Source organism: Leuciscus leuciscus (assembly GCF_965113295.1).
Source record: "Leuciscus leuciscus genome assembly, chromosome: 18".
Taxonomy (NCBI): domain Eukaryota; kingdom Metazoa; phylum Chordata; class Actinopteri; order Cypriniformes; family Leuciscidae; genus Leuciscus; species Leuciscus leuciscus.
Genome location: NC_138742.1, coordinates 29,512,323 through 29,532,977, shown reverse-complemented (window position 1 = coordinate 29,532,977; position 20,655 = coordinate 29,512,323). Strand labels below are relative to the sequence as shown.

Genomic DNA, 20,655 nt, shown 5'->3' with positions numbered 1-20,655 from the left:
CCCACTTTTTCTTCACAATTCTCACTTTTTCTTCACAATTCCCACTTTTCCGCCCTCACAATTCCCTCTTCCCCCTCACAATTCCCACTTTTTCTTCACAATTCCCACTTTTTCTACAATCACAATTCCCACTTTATTCTCACAAATCCCACTTTTTCTTCACAATTCCCACTTTTTCTTCACAATTCCCACTTTTTCTCCCCTCACAATTCTCACGTTTTCTCTCCTCACAATTCTCACTTTTTCTTCACAATTCCCACTTTTCTCCCCTCACAATTCTCACTTTTTCTTCACAATTCTCACTTTTCTCCCCTCACAATTCTCACTTTTTCTTCACAATTCCCACTTTTTCTCCACTCACAATTCCCACTTTTTTCTTCACAATTCCCACTTTTTCTTCACAATTCCCACTTTTTCTCCACTCACAATTCCCACTTTTTTCTTCACAATTCCCACTTTTTCCTCCCCTCACAATTCCCACTTTTTCCTCACAATTCCCACTTTTTCTTCACAATTCCCACCTGATCTCCCCTCACAATTCTCACTTTTTCTTCAATTCCCACTTTTTCTCCCCTCACAATTCCCACTATTTTTCTCACAATTCCCACTTTTTCTTCACAATTCTCACTTTTTCTTCACAATTCCCACTTTTTCTCCCCTCACAATTCCCACTTTTTCTTCACAATTCCCACTCCCACCCCCCCACAAATCCCACTTTTCTTCACAATTCCCACTTTTTCTCCACTCACAATTCCCACTTTTTTCTTCACAATTCCCACTATTTTTCTCACAATTCCCACTATTTTTCTCACAATTCCCACTATTTTTCTCACAATTCTCACTTTTTCTCCCCTCACAATTCCCACTTTTTTCTCACAATTCTCACTTTTTCTTCATAATTCTCACTTTTTCTCCCATCACAATTCCCACATTTTCTTCACAATTCCCACTTTTTCTCCCCTCACAATTCCCACTTTTTCTTCACAATTCCCACCCCCCCCCCCACAAATCCCACTTTTTCTTCACAATTCCCACTTTTTCTCCACTCACAATTCCCACTTTTTTCTTCACAATTCCCACTTTTTCTTCACCATTCCCACTTTTCTCCCCTCACAATTCTCACTTTTTCTTCACAATTCTCACTTTTCTCCCCTCACAATTCTCACTTTTTCTTCACAATTCCCACTTTTTCTTCACAGTTACCACTTTCGCCCCTCACAAATCCCACTTTTTCTTCACAATTCCCACTTTTTCTCCCCTCACAATTCTCACTTTTTCTCTCCTCACAATTCCCACTTTTTCTTCACAATTCCCACTTTTTCTTCACAATTCCCACTTTTCCGCCCTCACAATTCCCACTTCTCCCCTCACAATTCCCACTTTTTCTTCACAATTCTCACTTTTTCTTTACAATTTCCACTTTTTCTCCCCTCACAATTCCAACTTTTTCTTCACAATTCTCACTTTTTCTCCCCTCACAATTCCCACTTTTTCTTCACAATTCCCACTTTTTCTTCACAATTCCCACTTTTTCTCCCCTCACAATTCTCACTTTTTTCTCTCACAATTCACACTTTTTCTTCACAATTCTCACTTTTCTCCCCTCACAATTCTCACTTTTTCTTCACAATTCTCACTTTTTCTCCAATCACAATTCCCACTTTTTCTTCACAATTCCCACTTTTTCTTCACAATTCTCACTTTTTCTTCACAATTCCCACTTTTCCGCCCTCACAATTCCCACTTCCCCCCTCACAATTCTCACTTTTTCTTCACAATTCCCACTTTTCTCCCCTCACAATTCTCACTTTTTCTTCAATATTCTCACTTTTCTCCCCTCACAATTCTCACTTTTTCTTCACAATTCCCACTTTTTCTTCACAATTCCCACTTTTTCTCCAATCACAATTCCCACTTTTTTCTCTCACAATTCACAATTTTTCTTCACAATTCTCACTTTTTCCTCCAATCACAATTCCCACTTTTTTCTCTCACAATTCTCACTTTTTCTTCACAATTCTCACTTTTTCTCCCCTCACAATTCCCACTTTTTCTTCACAATTCCCACTCTTTCTTCACCATTCCCACTTTTCTCCCCTCACAATTCTCACTTTTCTCCCCTCACAATTCTCACTATTTCTTCACAATTCCCACTTTTTCTTCACAATTCCCACTTTTTCTTCACAATTCTCACTTTTTCTTCACAATTCCCACTTTTCCGCCCTCACAATTCCCTCTTCCCCCTCACAATTCCCACTTTTTCTTCACAATTCCCACTTTTTCTACAATCACAATTCCCACTTTTTTCTCACAAATCCCACTTTTTCTTCACAATTCCCACTTTTTCTTCACAATTCCCACTTTTTCTCCCCTCACAATTCTCACGTTTTCTCTCCTCACAATTCTCACTTTTTCTTCACAATTCCCACTTTTCTCCCCTCACAATTCTCACTTTTTCTTCACAATTCTCACTTTTCTCCCCTCACAATTCTCACTTTTTCTTCACAATTCCCACTTTTTCTCCACTCACAATTCCCACTTTTTCTTCACAATTCCCACTTTTTCTTCACAATTCCCACTTTTTCTCCACTCACAATTCCCACTTTTTTCTTCACAATTCCCACTTTTTCCTCCCCTCACAATTCCCACTTTTTCCTCACAATTCCCACTTTTTCTTCACAATTCCCACCTTTTCTCCCCTCACAATTCTCACTTTTTCTTCAATTCCCACTTTTTCTCCCCTCACAATTCCCACTATTTTTCTCACAATTCCCACTTTTTCTTCACAATTCTCACTTTTTCTTCACAATTCCCACTTTTTCTCCCCTCACAATTCCCACTTTTTCTTCACAATTCCCACTCCCACCCCCCCACAAATCCCACTTTTTCTTCACAATTCCCACTTTTTCTCCACTCACAATTCCCACTTTTTTCTTCACAATTCCCACTATTTTTCTCACAATTCCCACTATTTTTCTCACAATTCCCACTTTTTCTTCACAATTCTCACTTTTTCTCCCCTCACAATTCCCACTTTTTTCTCACAATTCTCACTTTTTCTTCATAATTCTCACTTTTTCTCCCATCACAATTCCCACATTTTCTTCACAATTCCCACTTTTTCTCCCCTCACAATTCCCACTTTTTCTTCACAATTCCCACCCCCCCCCCCCACAAATCCCACTTTTTCTTCACAATTCCCACTTTTTCTCCACTTCCAATTCCCACTTTTTTCTTCACAATTCCCACTTTTTCTTCACCATTCCCACTTTTCTCCCCTCACAATTCTCACTTTTTCTTCACAATTCTCACTTTTCTCCCCTCACAATTCTCACTTTTTCTTCACAATTCCCACTTTTTCTTCACAGTTACCACTTTCGCCCCTCACAAATCCCACTTTTTCTTCACAATTCCCACTTTTTCTCCCCTCACAATTCTCACTTTTTCTCTCCTCACAATTCCCACTTTTTCTTCACAATTCCCACTTTTCCGCCCTCACAATTCCCACTTCTCCCCTCACAATTCCCACTTTTTCTTCACAATTCTCACTTTTTCTTTACAATTTCCACTTTTTCTCCCCTCACAATTCCAACTTTTTCTTCACAATTCTCACTTTTTCTCCCCTCACAATTCCCACTTTTTTCTCACAAATCCCACTTTTTCTTCACAATTCCCACTTTTTCTTCACAATTCCCACTTTTTCTCCCCTCACAATTCTCACTTTTTTCTCTCACAATTCACACTTTTTCTTCACAATTCTCACTTTTCTCCCCTCACAATTCTCACTTTTTCTTCACAATTCTCACTTTTTCTCCAATCACAATTCCCACTTTTTCTTCACAATTCCCACTTTTTCTTCACAATTCTCACTTTTTCTTCACAATTCCCACTTTTCCGCCCTCACAATTCCCACTTCCCCCCTCACAATTCTCACTTTTTCTTCACAATTCCCACTTTTCTCCCCTCACAATTCTCACTTTTTCTTCAATATTCTCACTTTTCTCCCCTCACAATTCTCACTTTTTCTTCACAATTTCCACTTTTTCTTCACAATTCCCACTTTTTCTCCAATCACAATTCCCACTTTTTTCTCTCACAATTCTCACTTTTTCTTCACAATTCTCACTTTTTCTCCCCTCACAATTCCCACTTTTTCTTCACAATTCCCACTCTTTCTTCACCATTCCCACTTTTCTCCCCTCACAATTCTCACTTTTCTCCCCTCACAATTCTCACTATTTCTTCACAATTCCCACTTTTTCTTCACAATTCCCACTTTTTCTTCACAATTCTCACTTTTTCTTCACAATTCCCACTTTTCCGCCCTCACAATTCCCTCTTCCCCCTCACAATTCCCACTTTTTCTTCACAATTACCACTTTTTCTACAATCACAATTCCCACTTTTTTCTCACAAATCCCACTTTTTCTTCACAATTCCCACTTTTTCTCCCCTCACAATTCTCACGTTTTCTCTCCTCACAATTCTCACTTTTTCTTCACAATTCCCACTTTTCTCCCCTCACAATTCTCACTTTTTCTTCACAATTCTCACTTTTCTCCCCTCACAATTCTCACTTTTTCTTCACAATTCCCACTTTTTCTCCACTCACAATTCCCACTTTTTTCTTCACAATTCCCACTTTTTCTTCACAATTCCCACTTTTCTCCACTCACAATTCCCACTTTTTTCTTCACAATTCCCACTTTTTCCTCCCCTCACAATTCCCACTTTTTCCTCACAATTCCCACTTTTTCTTCACAATTCCCACCTTTTCTCCCCTCACAATTCTCACTTTTTCTTCAATTCCCACTTTTTCTCCCCTCACAATTCCCACTATTTTTCTCACAATTCCCACTTTTTCTTCACAATTCTCACTTTTTCTTCACAATTCCCACTTTTTCTCCCCTCACAATTCCCACTTTTTCTTCACAATTCCCACTCCCACCCCCCCACAAATCCCACTTTTTCTTCACAATTCCCACTTTTTCTCCACTCACAATTCCCACTTTTTTCTTCACAATTCCCACTATTTTTCTCACAATTCCCACTATTTTTCTCACAATTCCCACTTTTTCTTCACAATTCTCACTTTTTCTCCCCTCACAATTCCCACTTTTTTCTCACAATTCTCACTTTTTCTTCATAATTCTCACTTTTTCTCCCATCACAATTCCCACATTTTCTTCACAATTCCCACTTTTTCTCCCCTCACAATTCCCACTTTTTCTTCACAATTCCCACCCGCCCCCCACAAATCCCACTTTTTCTTCACAATTCCCACTTTTTCTCCACTCACAATTCCCACTTTTTTCTTCACAATTCCCACTTTTTCTTCACCATTCCCACTTTTCTCCCCTCACAATTCTCACTTTTTCTTCACAATTCTCACTTTTCTCCCCTCACAATTCTCACTTTTTCTTCACAATTCCCACTTTTTCTTCACAGTTACCACTTTCGCCCCTCACAAATCCCACTTTTTCTTCACAATTCCCACTTTTTCTCCCCTCACAATTCTCACTTTTTCTCTCCTCACAATTCTCACTTTTTCTTCACAATTCCCACTTTTCTCCCCTCACAATTCTCACTTTTTCTTCACAATTCTCACTTTTTCTTCACAATTCCCACTTTTCGCCCCTCACAAATCCCACTTTTTCTTCACAATTCCCACTTTTTCTTCACAATTCTCACTTTTTCTCCAATCACAATTCCCACTTTTTTCTCTCACAATTCTCACTTTTCTCCCCTCACAATTCCCACTTTTTCTTCACAATTCTCACTTTTCTCCCCTCACAATTCTCACTTTTTCTTCACAATTCCCACTCCCCCCCCCCATAAATCCCACTTTTTCTTCACAATTCCCACTTTTTCTCCACTCACAATTCCCACTTTTTTCTTCACAATTATCACTTTTTCTTCACAATTCCCACTTTTTCTCCCCTCACAATTCCCACTTTTTTCTCTCACAATTCTCACTTTTTCTTCACAATTCCCACTTTTCTCCCCTCACAATTCTCACTTTTTCTTCATAATTCTCACTTTTCTCCCCTCACAATTCTCACTTTTTCTTCACAATTCCCACTTTTTCTCCCCTCACAATTCCCACTTTTTTTCTCACAATTCCCACTTTTTCTTCACAATTCTCACTATTTCTCCCCTCACAATTCTCACTTTTTCTTCACAATAACCACTTTTACTTCACAAAATTCTCACTATTTCTCCCCTCACAATTCTCACATTTTCTTCACAATTCCCACCTTTTCTCCCATCACAATTCCCACTTTTTCTTCACAATTCCCACTTTTTTTCCTCACAATTCTCACTTTTTCTCCCCTCACAATTCCCACTTTTTTCTCACAATTCTCACTTTTTCTTCATAATTCTCACTTTTTCTCCCATCACAATTCCCACATTTTCTTCACAATTCCCACTTTTTCTCCCCTCACAATTCCCACTTTTTCTCCCCTCACAATTCCCACTTTTTTCCCTCACAATTCTCACTTTTTCTCCCCTCACAATTCCCACTTTTTTCTCACAATTCTCACTTTTTCTTCATAATTCTCACTTTTTCTCCCATCACAATTCCCACATTTTCTTCACAATTCCCACTTTTTCTCCCCTCACAATTCCCACTTTTTCTTCACAATTCCCACTTTTTCTCCACTCACAATTCCCACTTTTTTCTTCACAATTATCACTTTTTCTTCACAATTCCCACTTTTTCTCCCCTCACAATTTCCACTTTTTTCTCTCACAATTCTCACTTTTTCTTCACAATTCCCACTTTTCTCCCCTCACAATTCTCACTTTTTCTTCATAATTCTCACTTTTCTCCCCTCACAATTCTCACTTTTTCTTCACAATTCCCACTTTTTCTTCACAATTCCCACTTTTTCTCCCCTCACAATTCCCACTTTTTTCTCACAATTCCCACTTTTTCTTCACAATTCTCACTATTTCTCCCCTCACAATTCTCACTTTTTCTTCACAATTCCCACTTTTTCTTCACAAAATTTTTTCCTCACAATTCTCACTTTTTCTCCAATCACAAATCCCACTTTTTTCTCACACAATTCTCACTTTTTCTTCACAATTCTCACTTTTTCTTCACAATTCCCACCTTTTCTCCCCTCACAATTCTCACTTTTTCTTCACAATTCCCACTTTTTCTCCCCTCACAATTCCCACTTTTTCTTCACAATTCCCACTTTTTCCCCTCACAATTCCCTCTCCCCCCTCACGAATTCACTTTTTCTCCCCTCACAATTCTCACTTTTTCTTCACAATTCTCACTTTTTCTCCAATCACAATTCTCACTTTTTCTCCAATCACAATTCCCACTTTTTTCCTCACAATTCTCACTTTTCTCCCCTCACAATTCTCACTTTTCTCCCCTCACAATTCTCACTTTGTCTTCACAATTCTCACTTTTTCTCCCCTCACAATTCCCACTTTTTTCTCACAAAACCCACTTTTTCTTCACAATTCCCACCTTTTCTCCCCTCACAATTCCGACTTTTTCTTCACAATTCCCACCTTTTCTCCCCTCACAATTCCGACTTTTTCTTCACAATTCTCACTTTTTCTTCACAATTCCCACTTTCGCCCCTCACAAATCCCACTTTTTCTTCACAATTCCCACTTTTTCTCCCCTCACAATTCTCACTTTTTCTTCACAATTCTCACTTTTTCTTCACAATTCCCACTTTTTCTTCACAATTCCCACTTTTCCCCTCACAATTCCCACTCCCCCCTCACGAATTCACTTTTTCTCCCCTCACAATTCTCACTTTTTCTTCACAATTCCCACTTTTTCTTCACAATTCTCACTTTTTCTCCAATCACAATTCCCACTTTTTTTCCTCACAATTCAAACTTTTTCTTCACAATTCTCACTTTTCTCCCCTCACAATTCCCACTTTTTTCTCTCACAATTCTCACTTTTTCTTCACAATTCTCACTTTTTCTCCAATCACAATTCCCACTTTTTTCTCACAATTCTCACTTTTTCTTCACAATTCCCACTTTTCTCCCCTCACAATTCCCACTTTTTCTTCACAATTCTCACTTTTCTCCCCTCAAAATTCTCTTTTTCTTCACAATTCTCACTTTTCTCCCCTCACAATTCTCACTTTTTCTTCACAATTCCCACTTCCCCCCCACCACCACAAATCCCACTTTTTCTTCACAATTCCCACTTTTTCTCCACTCACAATTCCCACTTTTTTCTTCACAATTCCCACTTTTTCCTCCCCTCACAATTCCCACTTTTTCCTCACAATTCCCACTTTTTCTTCACAATTCCCACCTTTTCTCCCCTCACAATTCTCACTTTTTCTTCAATTCCCACTTTTTCTCCCCTCACAATTCCCACTATTTTTCTCACAATTCCCACTTTTTCTTCACAATTCCCACTTTTTCTCCCCTCACAATTCCCACTTTTTCTCCCCTCACAATTCCCACTTTTTCTCCACTCACAATTCTCACTTTTTCCTCACAATTCCCACTTTTTCTTCACAATTCCCACCTTTTCTCCCCTCACAATTCTCACTTTTTCTTCAATTCCCACTTTTTCTCCCCTCACAATTCCCACTATTTTTCTCACAATTCCCACTTTTTCTCCCCTCACAATTCCCACTTTTTCTCCCCTCACAATTCCCACTTTTTCTCCACTCACAATTCCCACTTTTTCTTCACAATTCTCACTTTTCTCCCCTCACAATTCTCACTTTTTCTTCACAATTCCCACTTTTCCCCCCTCACAATTCCCACTTTTTCTTCACAATTCCCACTTTTTCTCCCCTCACAATTCCCACTTTTTTTCCTCACAATTCTCACTTTTTCTCCAATCACAAATCCCACTTTTTTCTCACACAATTCTCACTTTTTCTTCACAATTCTCACTTTTTCTTCACAATTCCCACCTTTTCTCCCCTCACAATTCTCACTTTTTCTTCACAATTCCCACTTTTTCTCCCCTCACAATTCCCACTTTTTCTTCACAATTCCCACTTTTTCCCCTCACAATTCCCTCTCCCCCCTCACGAATTCACTTTTTCTCCCCTCACAATTCTCACTTTTTCTTCACAATTCTCACTTTTTCTCCAATCACAATTCTCACTTTTTCTCCAATCACAATTCCCACTTTTTTCCTCACAATTCCCACTTTTTCTTCACAATTCTCACTTTTCTCCCCTCACAATTCTCACTTTTCTCCCCTCACAATTCTCACTTTTTCTTCACAATTCTCACTTTTTCTCCCCTCACAATTCCCACTTTTTTCTCACAATTCCCACTTTTTCTTCACAATTCCCACCTTTTCTCCCCTCACAATTCCGACTTTTTCTTCACAATTCCCACCTTTTCTCCCCTCACAATTCCGACTTTTTCTTCACAATTCTCACTTTTTCTTCACAATTCCCACTTTCGCCCCTCATAAATCCCACTTTTTCTTCACAATTCCCACTTTTTCTCCCCTCACAATTCTCACTTTTTCTTCACAATTCTCACTTTTTCTTCACAATTCCCACTTTTTCTTCACAATTCCCACTTTTCCCCTCACAATTCCCACTTTTCCCCTCACAATTCCCACTCCCCCCTCACGAATTCACTTTTTCTCCCCTCACAATTCTCACTTTTTCTTCACAATTCCCACTTTTTCTTCACAATTCTCACTTTTTCTCCAATCACAATTCCCACTTTTTTTCCTCACAATTCAAACTTTTTCTTAACAATTCTCACTTTTCTCCCCTCACAATTCCCACTTTTTTCTCTCACAATTCTCACTTTTTCTTCACAATTCTCACTTTTTCTCCAATCACAATTCCCACTTTTTTCTCTCACAATTCTCACTTTTTCTTCACAATTCCCACTTTTCTCCCCTCACAATTCCCACTTTTTCTTCACAATTCTCACTTTTCTCCCCTCAAAATTCTCTTTTTCTTCACAATTCTCACTTTTCTCCCCTCACAATTCTCACTTTTTCTTCACAATTCCCACTTCCCCCCCACCACAAATCCCACTTTTTCTTCACAATTCCCACTTTTTCTCCACTCACAATTCCCACTTTTTTCTTCACAATTCCCACTTTTTCCTCCCCTCACAATTCCCACTTTTTCCTCACAATTCCCACTTTTTCTTCACAATTCCCACCTTTTCTCCCCTCACAATTCTCACTTTTTCTTCAATTCCCACTTTTTCTCCCCTCACAATTCCCACTATTTTTCTCACAATTCCCACTTTTTCTTCACAATTCCCACTTTTTCTCCCCTCACAATTCCCACTTTTTCTCCCCTCACAATTCCCACTTTTTCTCCACTCACAATTCCCACTTTTTTCTTCACAATTCCCACTATTTTTCTCACAATTCCCACTTTTTCTTCACAATTCTCACTTTTTCTCCCCTCACAATTCCCACTTTTTTCTCACAATTCTCACTTTTTCTTCATAATTCTCACTTTTTCTCCCATCACAATTCCCACATTTTCTTCACAATTCCCACTTTTTCTCCCCTCACAATTCCCACTTTTTCTTCACAATTACCAGTTTCGCCCCTCACAAATCCCACTTTTTCTTTAGAATTCCCACTTTTTCTCACAATTCCCACTTTTTTCTCACAATTCTCACTTTTTCTTCACAATTCTCACTTTTTCTCCCCTCACAATTCCCACTTTTTCTTCACAATTCCCACCTTTTCTCCCCTCACAATTCCGACTTTTTCTTCACAATTCTCACTTTTTCTTCACAATTCCCACTTTCGCCCCTCACAAATCCCACTTTTTCTTGACAATTCCCACTTTTTCTCCCCTCACAATTCTCACTTTTTCTTCACAATTCCCACTTTTTCCTCCCCTCACAATTCCCACTTTTTCTTCACAATTCTCACTTTTTCTTCACAATTCCCACTTTTTCCCCTCACAATTCCCACCCCCCCCCCCCTCACGAATTCACTTTTTCTCCCCTCACAATTCTCACTTTTTCTTCACAATTCTCACTTTTTCTCCAATCACAATTCTCACTTTTTCTCCAATCACAATTCCCACTTTTTTTCCTCACAATTCCCACTTTTTCTTCACAATTCTCACTTTTCTCCCCTCACAATTCTCACTTTTCTCCCCTCACAATTCTCACTTTTTCTTCACAATTCTCACTTTTCTCCCCTCACAATTCTCACTTTTTCTTCACAATTCCCACTTTTACCCCCTCACAATTCCCACTTTTTCTTCACAATTCCCACTTTTTCTTCACAATTCTCACTTTTTCTCCCCTCACAATTCCCACTTTTTCTTCACAATTCCCACTTTTCTCCCCTCACAATTCTCACTTTTTCTTCACAATTCCCACTTTTTCCTCCCCTCACAATTCTCACTTTTTCTTCACAATTCTCACTTTTTCTTCACAATTCCCACTTTTTCTCCCCTCACAATTCCCACTTTTTCTTCACAATTCCCACTTTTTCCCCTCACAATTCCCACTCCCCCCCTCACGAATTCACTTTTTCTCCCCTCACAATTCTCACTTTTTCTTCACAATTCTCACTTTTTCTCCAATCACAATTCTCACTTTTTCTCCAATCACAATTCCCACTTTTTTTCCTCACAATTCCCACTTTTTCTTCACAATTCTCACTTTTCTCCCCTCAAAATTCTCACTTTTATCCCCTCACAATTCTCACTTTTTCTTCACAATTCTCACTTTTCTCCCCTCACAATTCCCACTTTTTCTTCACAACTCTCACTTTTCTCCCCTCACAATTCCCACTTTTTTTCTCACAATTCCCACTTTTTCTTCACAATTCTCACTTTTTCTCCCCTCACAATTCTCACTTTTTCTTCACAATTCCCACTTTTCTCACCTCACAATTCTCACTTTTTCTTCATAATTCTCACTTTTCTCCCCTCACAATTCTCACTTTTTCTTCACAATTCCCACTTTTTCTCCCCTCACAATTCCCACTTTTTCTCACAATTCCCACTTTTTCTTCACAATTCTCACTATTTCTCCCCTCACAATTCTCACTTTTTCTTCACAATTCCCACTTTTTCTTCACAATTCCCACTTTTTCTTCACAATTCCCACTTTTTCTCCCCTCACAATTCTCACTTTTTCTTCACAATTCTCACTTTTTTTCCCCTCACAATTCCCACTTTCTCTTCACAATTCCCACTTTTTCTCCCCTCACAATTCCCACTTTTTCTTCACAATTCCCACTTTTTCCTCCCCTCACAATTCTCACTATTTCTTCACAATTCTCACTATTTCTCCCCTCACAATTCTTTTTCTTCACAATTCCCACTTTTTCTTCACAATTCTCACTTTTTCTTCACAATTCCCACTTTTTCTTCACAATTCCCACTTTTCCTTCACAATTCCCACTTTTCCTCCCCTCACAATTCTGACTTTTTTCTCAATTCTCACTTTTTCTTCACAATTCCCACTTTCCCCCCCTCAAAATTCTGACTTTTTCTCGCAATTGCAAATCTGACCTTATTAATTTGCATTTGCGACTTGATATCACACAAGATATCTCACGCGAGAGGAAAAGTCAGAATTGTGAGTAAAAAAATATTCTGAGATAAAAAAAATGCCTTTTTTTATTCAGTGGCGGAAACAAGCATCCTTATTACGCGAATAGCGCGCCAGGCGCGAGTGATTTCAATGTTAAGTCAATGCAAAGACGTGTTACGCGCGTAAAAAAATCCTGCGGCGCAAATGAGGCGCAGAGCGCGGCGTGGTAGACGCGAATACGCCTCGTTCGCGCGAATAGCGCGAATTGAGCGTCTGCCGCGTTAAGCGCGTTACGCGCGAATGATTTTATTAGTGCTATTTGTGCATTCACGCGTTTGACGCGAATTCGCGTCTGCCGCCCGAGTTGAAAAATCTGGAATTCGCGCCGCGTTAACCAATCAGGAGCCTGCTTGCTGCTGTCACGTGGTGAAGTGACAGTTTATAATGTTATTTTATGTTTGGCCTCAATAAATTATTTTGTAATATGACTAAAATGCACAACAAAGCAAATCTTTCACATAAAAACTCGATTTCAATATATGAGAGATACTCATTTTGTATTGAATGCTATTTATTCCATATCTATTCTAGATTATATGAAACATTATTATTCTAATGTAAAGACAACAAACACAATTTAGTGTATAAAAACAAAAATCACAGGACAGGTTTCACTTTTGGAGGCTGGCTCCATTTATTATCAAAACAAAAATAAATGACAGATTAGGTGGGTGCGGGCGAGGGTGAACCTCGCGCCGGGCTGTAGAGCGCGGGCTCGTCAGGCAGCGACCACTCGAGGCCGAGGCCTTACGGCCACCAAGACATCAGGTCCACCAAACCTAGCTCCTGGAGCAAATTGTGAAACTCCTGAAACCCTCTGGAGGGTCTGGTGGACCCGAGTACAGCGACGATGTCCCCTACGCAGCAGTTTCTGCTCTCCAGAGCATCTACGAGCGGTGACTCTCTCGATTAATGCTAATGCTAATGCTCGATAAACATCTAAAAAAGATGGCCGCCAACGGGTTTTGAAACTTTCGCCTCTGACGCGCGTAAATTTTGCTTCAATCTTTTGTTTGTACGCGCGTCAATTTCGCTCTTGACACGCGAATTAACACAAAGTGGTCAAGCGTCAAACTAGACGCGGCAGGTGCGAATTTGACGCGCTATTCGCGTCCGGTGTGAACGCAGCATTAGTTTTCCATTCAAAATACTATAAAATATAATTTATTCCAGTGATCAAAGCTGAATTGTCAGCATCATTACTCTTGTCTTCCGTGTCACATGATCCTGCTCAAGATACATTTCTTATTATCATTAAGTTGAAAACAGCTGTGCTGCTTCATTTTTGTGTAGAATTATTTTTGTATTTTCATTATTTTATGATGAATATAAAGTTCAGAAAAGAACAGTGTTTATTTGAAACAGAAATCTTTTACAACATTATACACGTTTACTATCACTTTATGGCATCCCTGCTGAATTAAACTATTAATTTCTTAAGAAAAAAAGGAAAAAATCTAACTGACCCCAAACTTCTGAATGGTAGCGTATAAACAAGTAAATCTGACATGGAGAGATTTTACTCTTACTGATCTAAACAGAGCTCCACTAAACACACAACACTCACAGGGATGTTCTGGGTAAAGCTACAAGTAATGCAAGTAAAGCTATATGACGCTCACAGATGCTGTCGATCACGACAGAAAATCATTTCAACTTATCTCTCCATTAGTGAAAACAAACACAAATCGTGTAATGCACTTACATACAGTCAAAGTCTATGGGGCAAGACATTCTGAAATGTGCGGCTTGTGTGTTTGTTAAAGCACTTCTATTAATTGATCTACTTCAAATGTGTTTTATATGAGCTGTGAAGTTTCTAAATGGTCCTTTTAGAGGCGGGATACAGCTCTGGCTTCCTGTGGGTGGTAAACGTCTCTTTCTGACGTGCATTTCATGTGAAAATCTCTCAGTTTACTGGCATTATAACTTTACACAGACAAGGCTACTAATAAATGTTACAACACTGATCTCATCTTAACAGAAAATGTTAAAATATGTTGGTCATACTCCAAGAAAAGTGTGTATTTTATTGTAATCGAGGGATAAGTCGAAAATATTTCCTGTGGTAATCGACAGCATTGCTGAACTTGTGCTGATCCCAGAATATTCCTTAATAAAACTAGGATATCTGGGATATCAGACTCCAAATCTGTTACCTTTATTTCCTTCATCTATTAAAAGCAGTTCCAAAGACAAGAAAGAACAGAGAGAGAGAGAAAACAATACTGAAACAAATACTTCCTTTACTCCTAAAAGCCGTTTTGTTTAAGAAGATGAGAATTAAAATGCATAAGCTCATTAGCATCATCACATAGGCTCCTGTACCTTCTCTCTGATGGTGTCTCCAGGCACCAGCTGGGGTTCAATGGTGATGAAGAGGCTGAGGAAGGTGCCTTCGCTCAGGCTGCGGATGGTGTCATATCCCCCCTCACTGCCCAAACTTCGCTCCTTACTGTATCCCAGCAGCACTGGAGGAGTGGACACCTTAAACGTCCCGTCAATCTAAACACACAACGTACATATTCAAGTAAACAAAGATCACGATCAATCAAATCTGGATATTTTCAGCTTTACTGAAATAAAATAGCCAATCGAATTTAAAGGGTGTGTTAACACTTTAGTCCAGTCATTTTAAGCCAAAATGGGGGTCAACCTTGAACAAATTGCAACAGAAGCAAACTCATCTGATTTTGTATCCTCAATATGTCCTGAGAAAAAAAAGAAAAAAAACCTGATCAATCCCCATTAGGGGAAAGCTTAGAAAAAGACCCAAATATAATCTATTCATTCTTTTTCTTCCGTGAATAGGGTACACATTTTTTACCTTTAGATATCACCATGAATATTACTGAGTTGATTACTTACATCAAGACAGACAAAAAATGTATTGCAAGTTTTTTTAAATTGTTTGTTAAACAATAATCTAATTACGTATGTGCTAATTTGCATAAATACCACAAGAGATCTAAACAGTGGGTATAGCCAGGTGAACATGTCTTGTTGAATCTTGTAGTAAAATACTTAATGGTCTGAATGGAACCCATTACGGCTACCCATGAGCATTACTACATAGAGGCAGGAAGAAGTACTTTAAACCAGCCTTTATTGATTATTATTGGGGCTGGGTCCGTGGGACCGTTTCTGGGGATTCACTTTTTATTTTACCTACCTTTTGTCTTCTGCATTCTCCTCCCATTGTCTCCTGTTCTTCCCTCAGACTCGTCCCCCAGAAACAGTCCCACGGACCCAGCCCCAAACCCCATCTCTTAAAAATGAATAAAAACTGGTTTCTAAAGTACTTCTTCGTGCCTCTATGGATTAATGCTCATGGGTAGCCTAAATGGGTCCCATTCAGACCTTAACATGAAGTATTTTACTGTTATATGTCAACTAGGGCTGGGCAAAAAAATCGATTTTTCGATTAATCGTTTTTTTAAATGTGGTCGATTCAAAATCGATTCTCAAACGGCAAGAATCGATTTTTTTCCATCTTTATGTATTAGTTTTCCTCCACTGTTCATAGGCTTGCAAACTCAATTTTATAGCTAATGCTGTGAGATTTTATGGTAGTTTTATCTAAATCATAAAATAACCTCAATTAGTGCTGCACGTTTAATCATATCGCAATCGCTATGACAAGCCTATACGCAATTAGGCTATATGACCAAAATGCTGCCAAAATGCTGTCGTGACTGTGACAGAAAAACTTGCGATGATATCGTGCGTGCGCACAAGACAGCACAGAATAGAATTATCTTTCGCGCTTGAACGAAGAACACACACAATTATGCCAAAATGTATTTTTGTCGAGTATCTTTATAACATAAGAGCAGTCTAATGACGAACGTGAAGAGTTGTGCCTCGTGAGAGAATGAGTCCGCGTGTGAGTTCCGCGTCTCTGTCAACAGCGGCTGGTCTTAAAGGGACAGTACACTGTAGCCACTAATTATCTCTGTCATTTAAGTTAATCAAAGAACAAAGAGAACAGAGAAAAACACTCACTGCTCTTGAATAAAGAACTTTTGTAACTTTGATTAGTCAATATATAATTTATAATTAATGCAACACAGACTGTTTGATAATTTTATTCAATTTCTGTATGGCCCAGCTGTTAGACAGGAAGGGCACATATTATATTATATGCAACGTTTTTATATGTGGGTTTATGTGAGGATTGTTAACCTGTTTGATCAAGACATGCGACTGTTCTGACTTGTCCAATTTTCAGCATCAATTTTTCATATTGCATCAAAATCCTGTCTATTCATTGTATGCATTTGAAATATAGAGTTGGGTTCTGTTTTAATGTACCCAAGTGTACCTAAAATAAAAAGAGTTTAATATACAGGTTTGTAGCTCTTAATTTCTTTTTATTAATTAAACACTTGAAAACTTGTTCACTTTTTTTTCTTTTCTTTTTCTTTTTTTAATAAATATAGGATTTGTATTTAATATTCATTGAGTGAGTCGAATCGAAATTAATTTAGAATCGAAATTGGAAAAATCGAATCGAGAATCGAAATCGAAAATCGAATCGAGAATCGAAATCGAATCGAATTAGAGCTTGCGAATCGAAATCGAATCGAATTGTAACATCTGAATCGATACCCAGCCCTAATGTCAACAAGATTAATCATGAAGAGCTTATAAAACGGTTAAATGAGATAAAACAGCGTCAGGAATCCCTCCGTCACACAAATGAAGATCTGCAGTGAGGAGACCCGGTTCTGATCCTGTACTGAACTGTGATGGAAAACATCACGACTATGATGAGAAAAAACAGGTATGCTGGAACATTCTGACCTTTTTAGGGTCGCATCTTGTGACATCACGTCCTGTTTTTGGTTTGTGTAGATGTCTTTGGTCCATGTTGAGTTCATATTTCAGTCGAACCGCACCAGAATGCATTTGGAAGTGGATCTCGGTCTACTTTTTTGGTGTGCGCGGTTTACACTTGAGGCACATCCACACCAAGGACGATAACTGTAAAGATATAGTTCTAAAAATCGTTCTAAATATAAAAGAATAGCGTAGTTCACACCACAACTATAACTAGGGTGACCAGATGAGATTGGCTGAAATTCGGGACCGGGGGGGGGTATCAGACTGCTATGATATCAGACTGCGTAGCCTATAATAAAAGATAATGAATTTCAAACCTGAACCAAACATATTTTTATTCAAAGATCAACAGTCTGTCATTATTCTGTATTGACAGGTGCAATATTTGAAAATCGATCATATATATTTTTTTATTACATTTATATCTGCATTTATGTAAAAACTTAAACTTTCAAACATCAAAATGTCATTTATTAATATGTTTTCAATCATGTCAAAATGACATACAAACATCTTTTCCTATTCTATTTTGCTTGCTATTTTGCAGGCTTGCGTGTTGCGTGAAAAATAGGCGTCGGTTCTGTTTCTAGCATGCACGCGTTTTCCGCGCGGCTCGAGGCGCGCCTGAGAGTGTGCAAGAGTCACGCAGGCAGTGTGCAAGCTCTAACCTGTTAACAGGGGAGCCGAAATAAAAACGGACACGCCACGCAGCCAGTGTGTCGCCGGCCTCAACCTCCGCAGACAGTTTTTAATGTTTATAAGACAATAACTACTCAAGATTTTGCTTTAGTATAATTTTCGGGACAATTACGCCGCCTTCACACTGGCAGTTGAAATCAGCTCCGTAATACGCAATACGCCCCCAGCGGACGTCGTACTACACCGTTGAAAAGCTTCGGAAGCGAGTAGAACAAAAATGGCAGAGAGATTGACGGTTGATTTTGACGGTGTCAGAATGTACAATTCTGTATGATCTCTCCGATGAGGGTTATAGAGACATTAATCGGAAGGCTGCTGCGTGCCGTGCGTGGAGTAAAGTTCCCCAGGACGTTGATATGTCAGGTCGGCTAAATGTGATATAGTGGTATATAGGGCTTTTAATTGTATTAACTGCCCTAATAACGTTAGAAAATCATGAAAATAAAAAAATTACATGACAACTTCTCGTTATAAAATCATTATTTATTTTATTAAAAGTTGAGAATTCAGGTTTGTTTATCAGTACCATAGCAACGCTAACTTCCGCTGGAATTGTCGGATAGGAACCGTCCGTAGCCTTTCGCAAGAGTTCAATTTTTTGAACGCATCCGGATGACCAACGGACACGATTTTTTTCGCACCGCACTCGTTCGGACCCGGTTCGCACCCATTCGCATGCGGTCTGCGAATCTCCATAGGAAATGAATGACTTCCGGTCGTTTCGTAGCCGTATCGGAGCTGATTTCAACTGCCAGTGTGAAGGCGGCGTTAGGGCCAGATTCGGGATTCGGGACAACAGTTTAGATTTCGGGACTGTCCCGAATTTTTCGGGACGTCTGGTCACCCTAACTATAACCATAACGGCACAGTGAAACAATATGGTTGGAATCACTTTCAGAACGATTTTTATTTATTTTTTTAGCTGATGAATGATAAAACCATTGACAGCCAATCAGAATCCATCCTGCTTTAAAGAGCTTTTGAAGCGGCAGACGACAAAACTGGAGTGTGCGCTTAGAATAAACAGAACAATATCATGCGCTGGTGTGGACACTGATATAGTTATCTTTATAGTGAACGAGCCTTCATTCAAATGAACAATCGCACCAGAGTTTGTTTTAATTGAACCAAACCTGCCACATGTGAACACCCAAAAAGGGTTTGGGTTTCCATTGATACATGAAATCTTGTACTTCCTTGAACATGACAGTTTCTACTAGAAATGTTGAATGAGAGAGTTAGTATGAAGTGTTAGCGTGTAGCATCTTGCCCGAGACTGCAGGTAGATGGTGCTGAAGGGAATCTTGATGGAGCCGAGCCAGTGCCTCTCTATACGGGTGTGAATGGTGTTTCCTCTCTCCCTCTCGTCCTGAAGGAGTGAAGACCGACCGCTCATATCATCATCACATCATGAAGATTAACATGACACACGTCTGAGTGTTTCTCACCTCCACCACATCACAGAGAACCTCGTCGAAGATGTTGATGAAGACCTCGTCTCTGACCGACTGCAGACTGGTGGAGCTGTAGTCTCCGTTTGGAGCACTGAGTGAGATCCAGGAAAACAAGATGATAATATACTTCAGCTCAGTGTGAAGACTGAGGAAACTACTTCTGACTTAAAACCTAGTGAACTAAACCAAACCAGCAGTTTAAGGCATCATAGGTGCACTTCTAATATGAAGGGACATTATGCGGCCTTCTAAGGCCAAATTGTATCATCGCACAATGAAAAAAAGGAACTCAGAAGAAATGGAAAATTTTCAAGAAAAATAAATATTATTAATATACATTTATTTAAAACTGGGCAATATCAATAAAAATAAAAAAAATTTGTTCAAAGAAATAATAAATATTCTTTTTTTCAATCTCTATGCTTCATTCAATACTGGAGAATATTCAATTTGTTCAAAGAAATAATAAATATTATTAATGTATTTTTTTATATTTACGCTTCATTCAGTACTGGAGAATGTCAATAAAAAATACATTTTGCTCAAAGAAATAAAAAATATTATTATTGTATTATTTTTTTTTTTTATCTTTATGACTCATTCAATACCGGAGGATATCAATAAAAATACATTTTGTTCAAAGAAATAATAAATCTTATTATTGTAAATTTATTTATGAAAAAAAAAAAAAAAAAAAAAAAAAAATAGATACTACTGATGCACTTATTTTAATACTTGTGCTTTATTCAATACTGGAGAATATCAAGAAAAAAAAGTAAAGAAATTATAATTTTTCAAGAGAAATTATAAATATGAATGTACATTTATTTTAAAAATTATTTAATTCAATACTGAAGAATATCAATAAAAAAGGCCTATTTTACCCCCATTTTTTTATATGTGCTCTGGATTTTTATGCTTATTAGAGTATTGTGTGATTAGTTTAGCAACATGCTATTTGTGTGTTGCTTGGAGCCGCTGACTATGCAGAGCGTTTCAAATGAGCCATGGTTGGGGTTTGGTTACAGTCAGGAAGACAGCAGCCTATGCAGACAGCAAGCCGTTCACTAGGTTTAAGAACAGAGCTATA

General features: G+C 38.5%; 1 protein-coding gene across 5 annotated transcripts in view; it reads right to left on the bottom strand.

The window, feature by feature from the left end:
- The window catches only part of cc2d2a (coiled-coil and C2 domain containing 2A), a 57,334-nt gene that overhangs the window by 9,886 nt on the left and 26,793 nt on the right, over positions 1 to 20,655 (bottom strand). For all 5 annotated transcript variants that reach the window (XM_082144973.1, XM_082144972.1, XM_082144974.1 and 2 more), the window contains 3 exons: positions 19,560 to 19,656; positions 19,382 to 19,480; positions 14,896 to 15,072 (listed from right to left, as the gene is read on the bottom strand). In XM_082144973.1, coding sequence (XP_082001099.1) covers positions 14,896 to 15,072; positions 19,382 to 19,480; positions 19,560 to 19,656 — 373 coding nt within the window. The remainder of the gene's footprint in view (positions 1 to 14,895; positions 15,073 to 19,381; positions 19,481 to 19,559; positions 19,657 to 20,655) is intronic.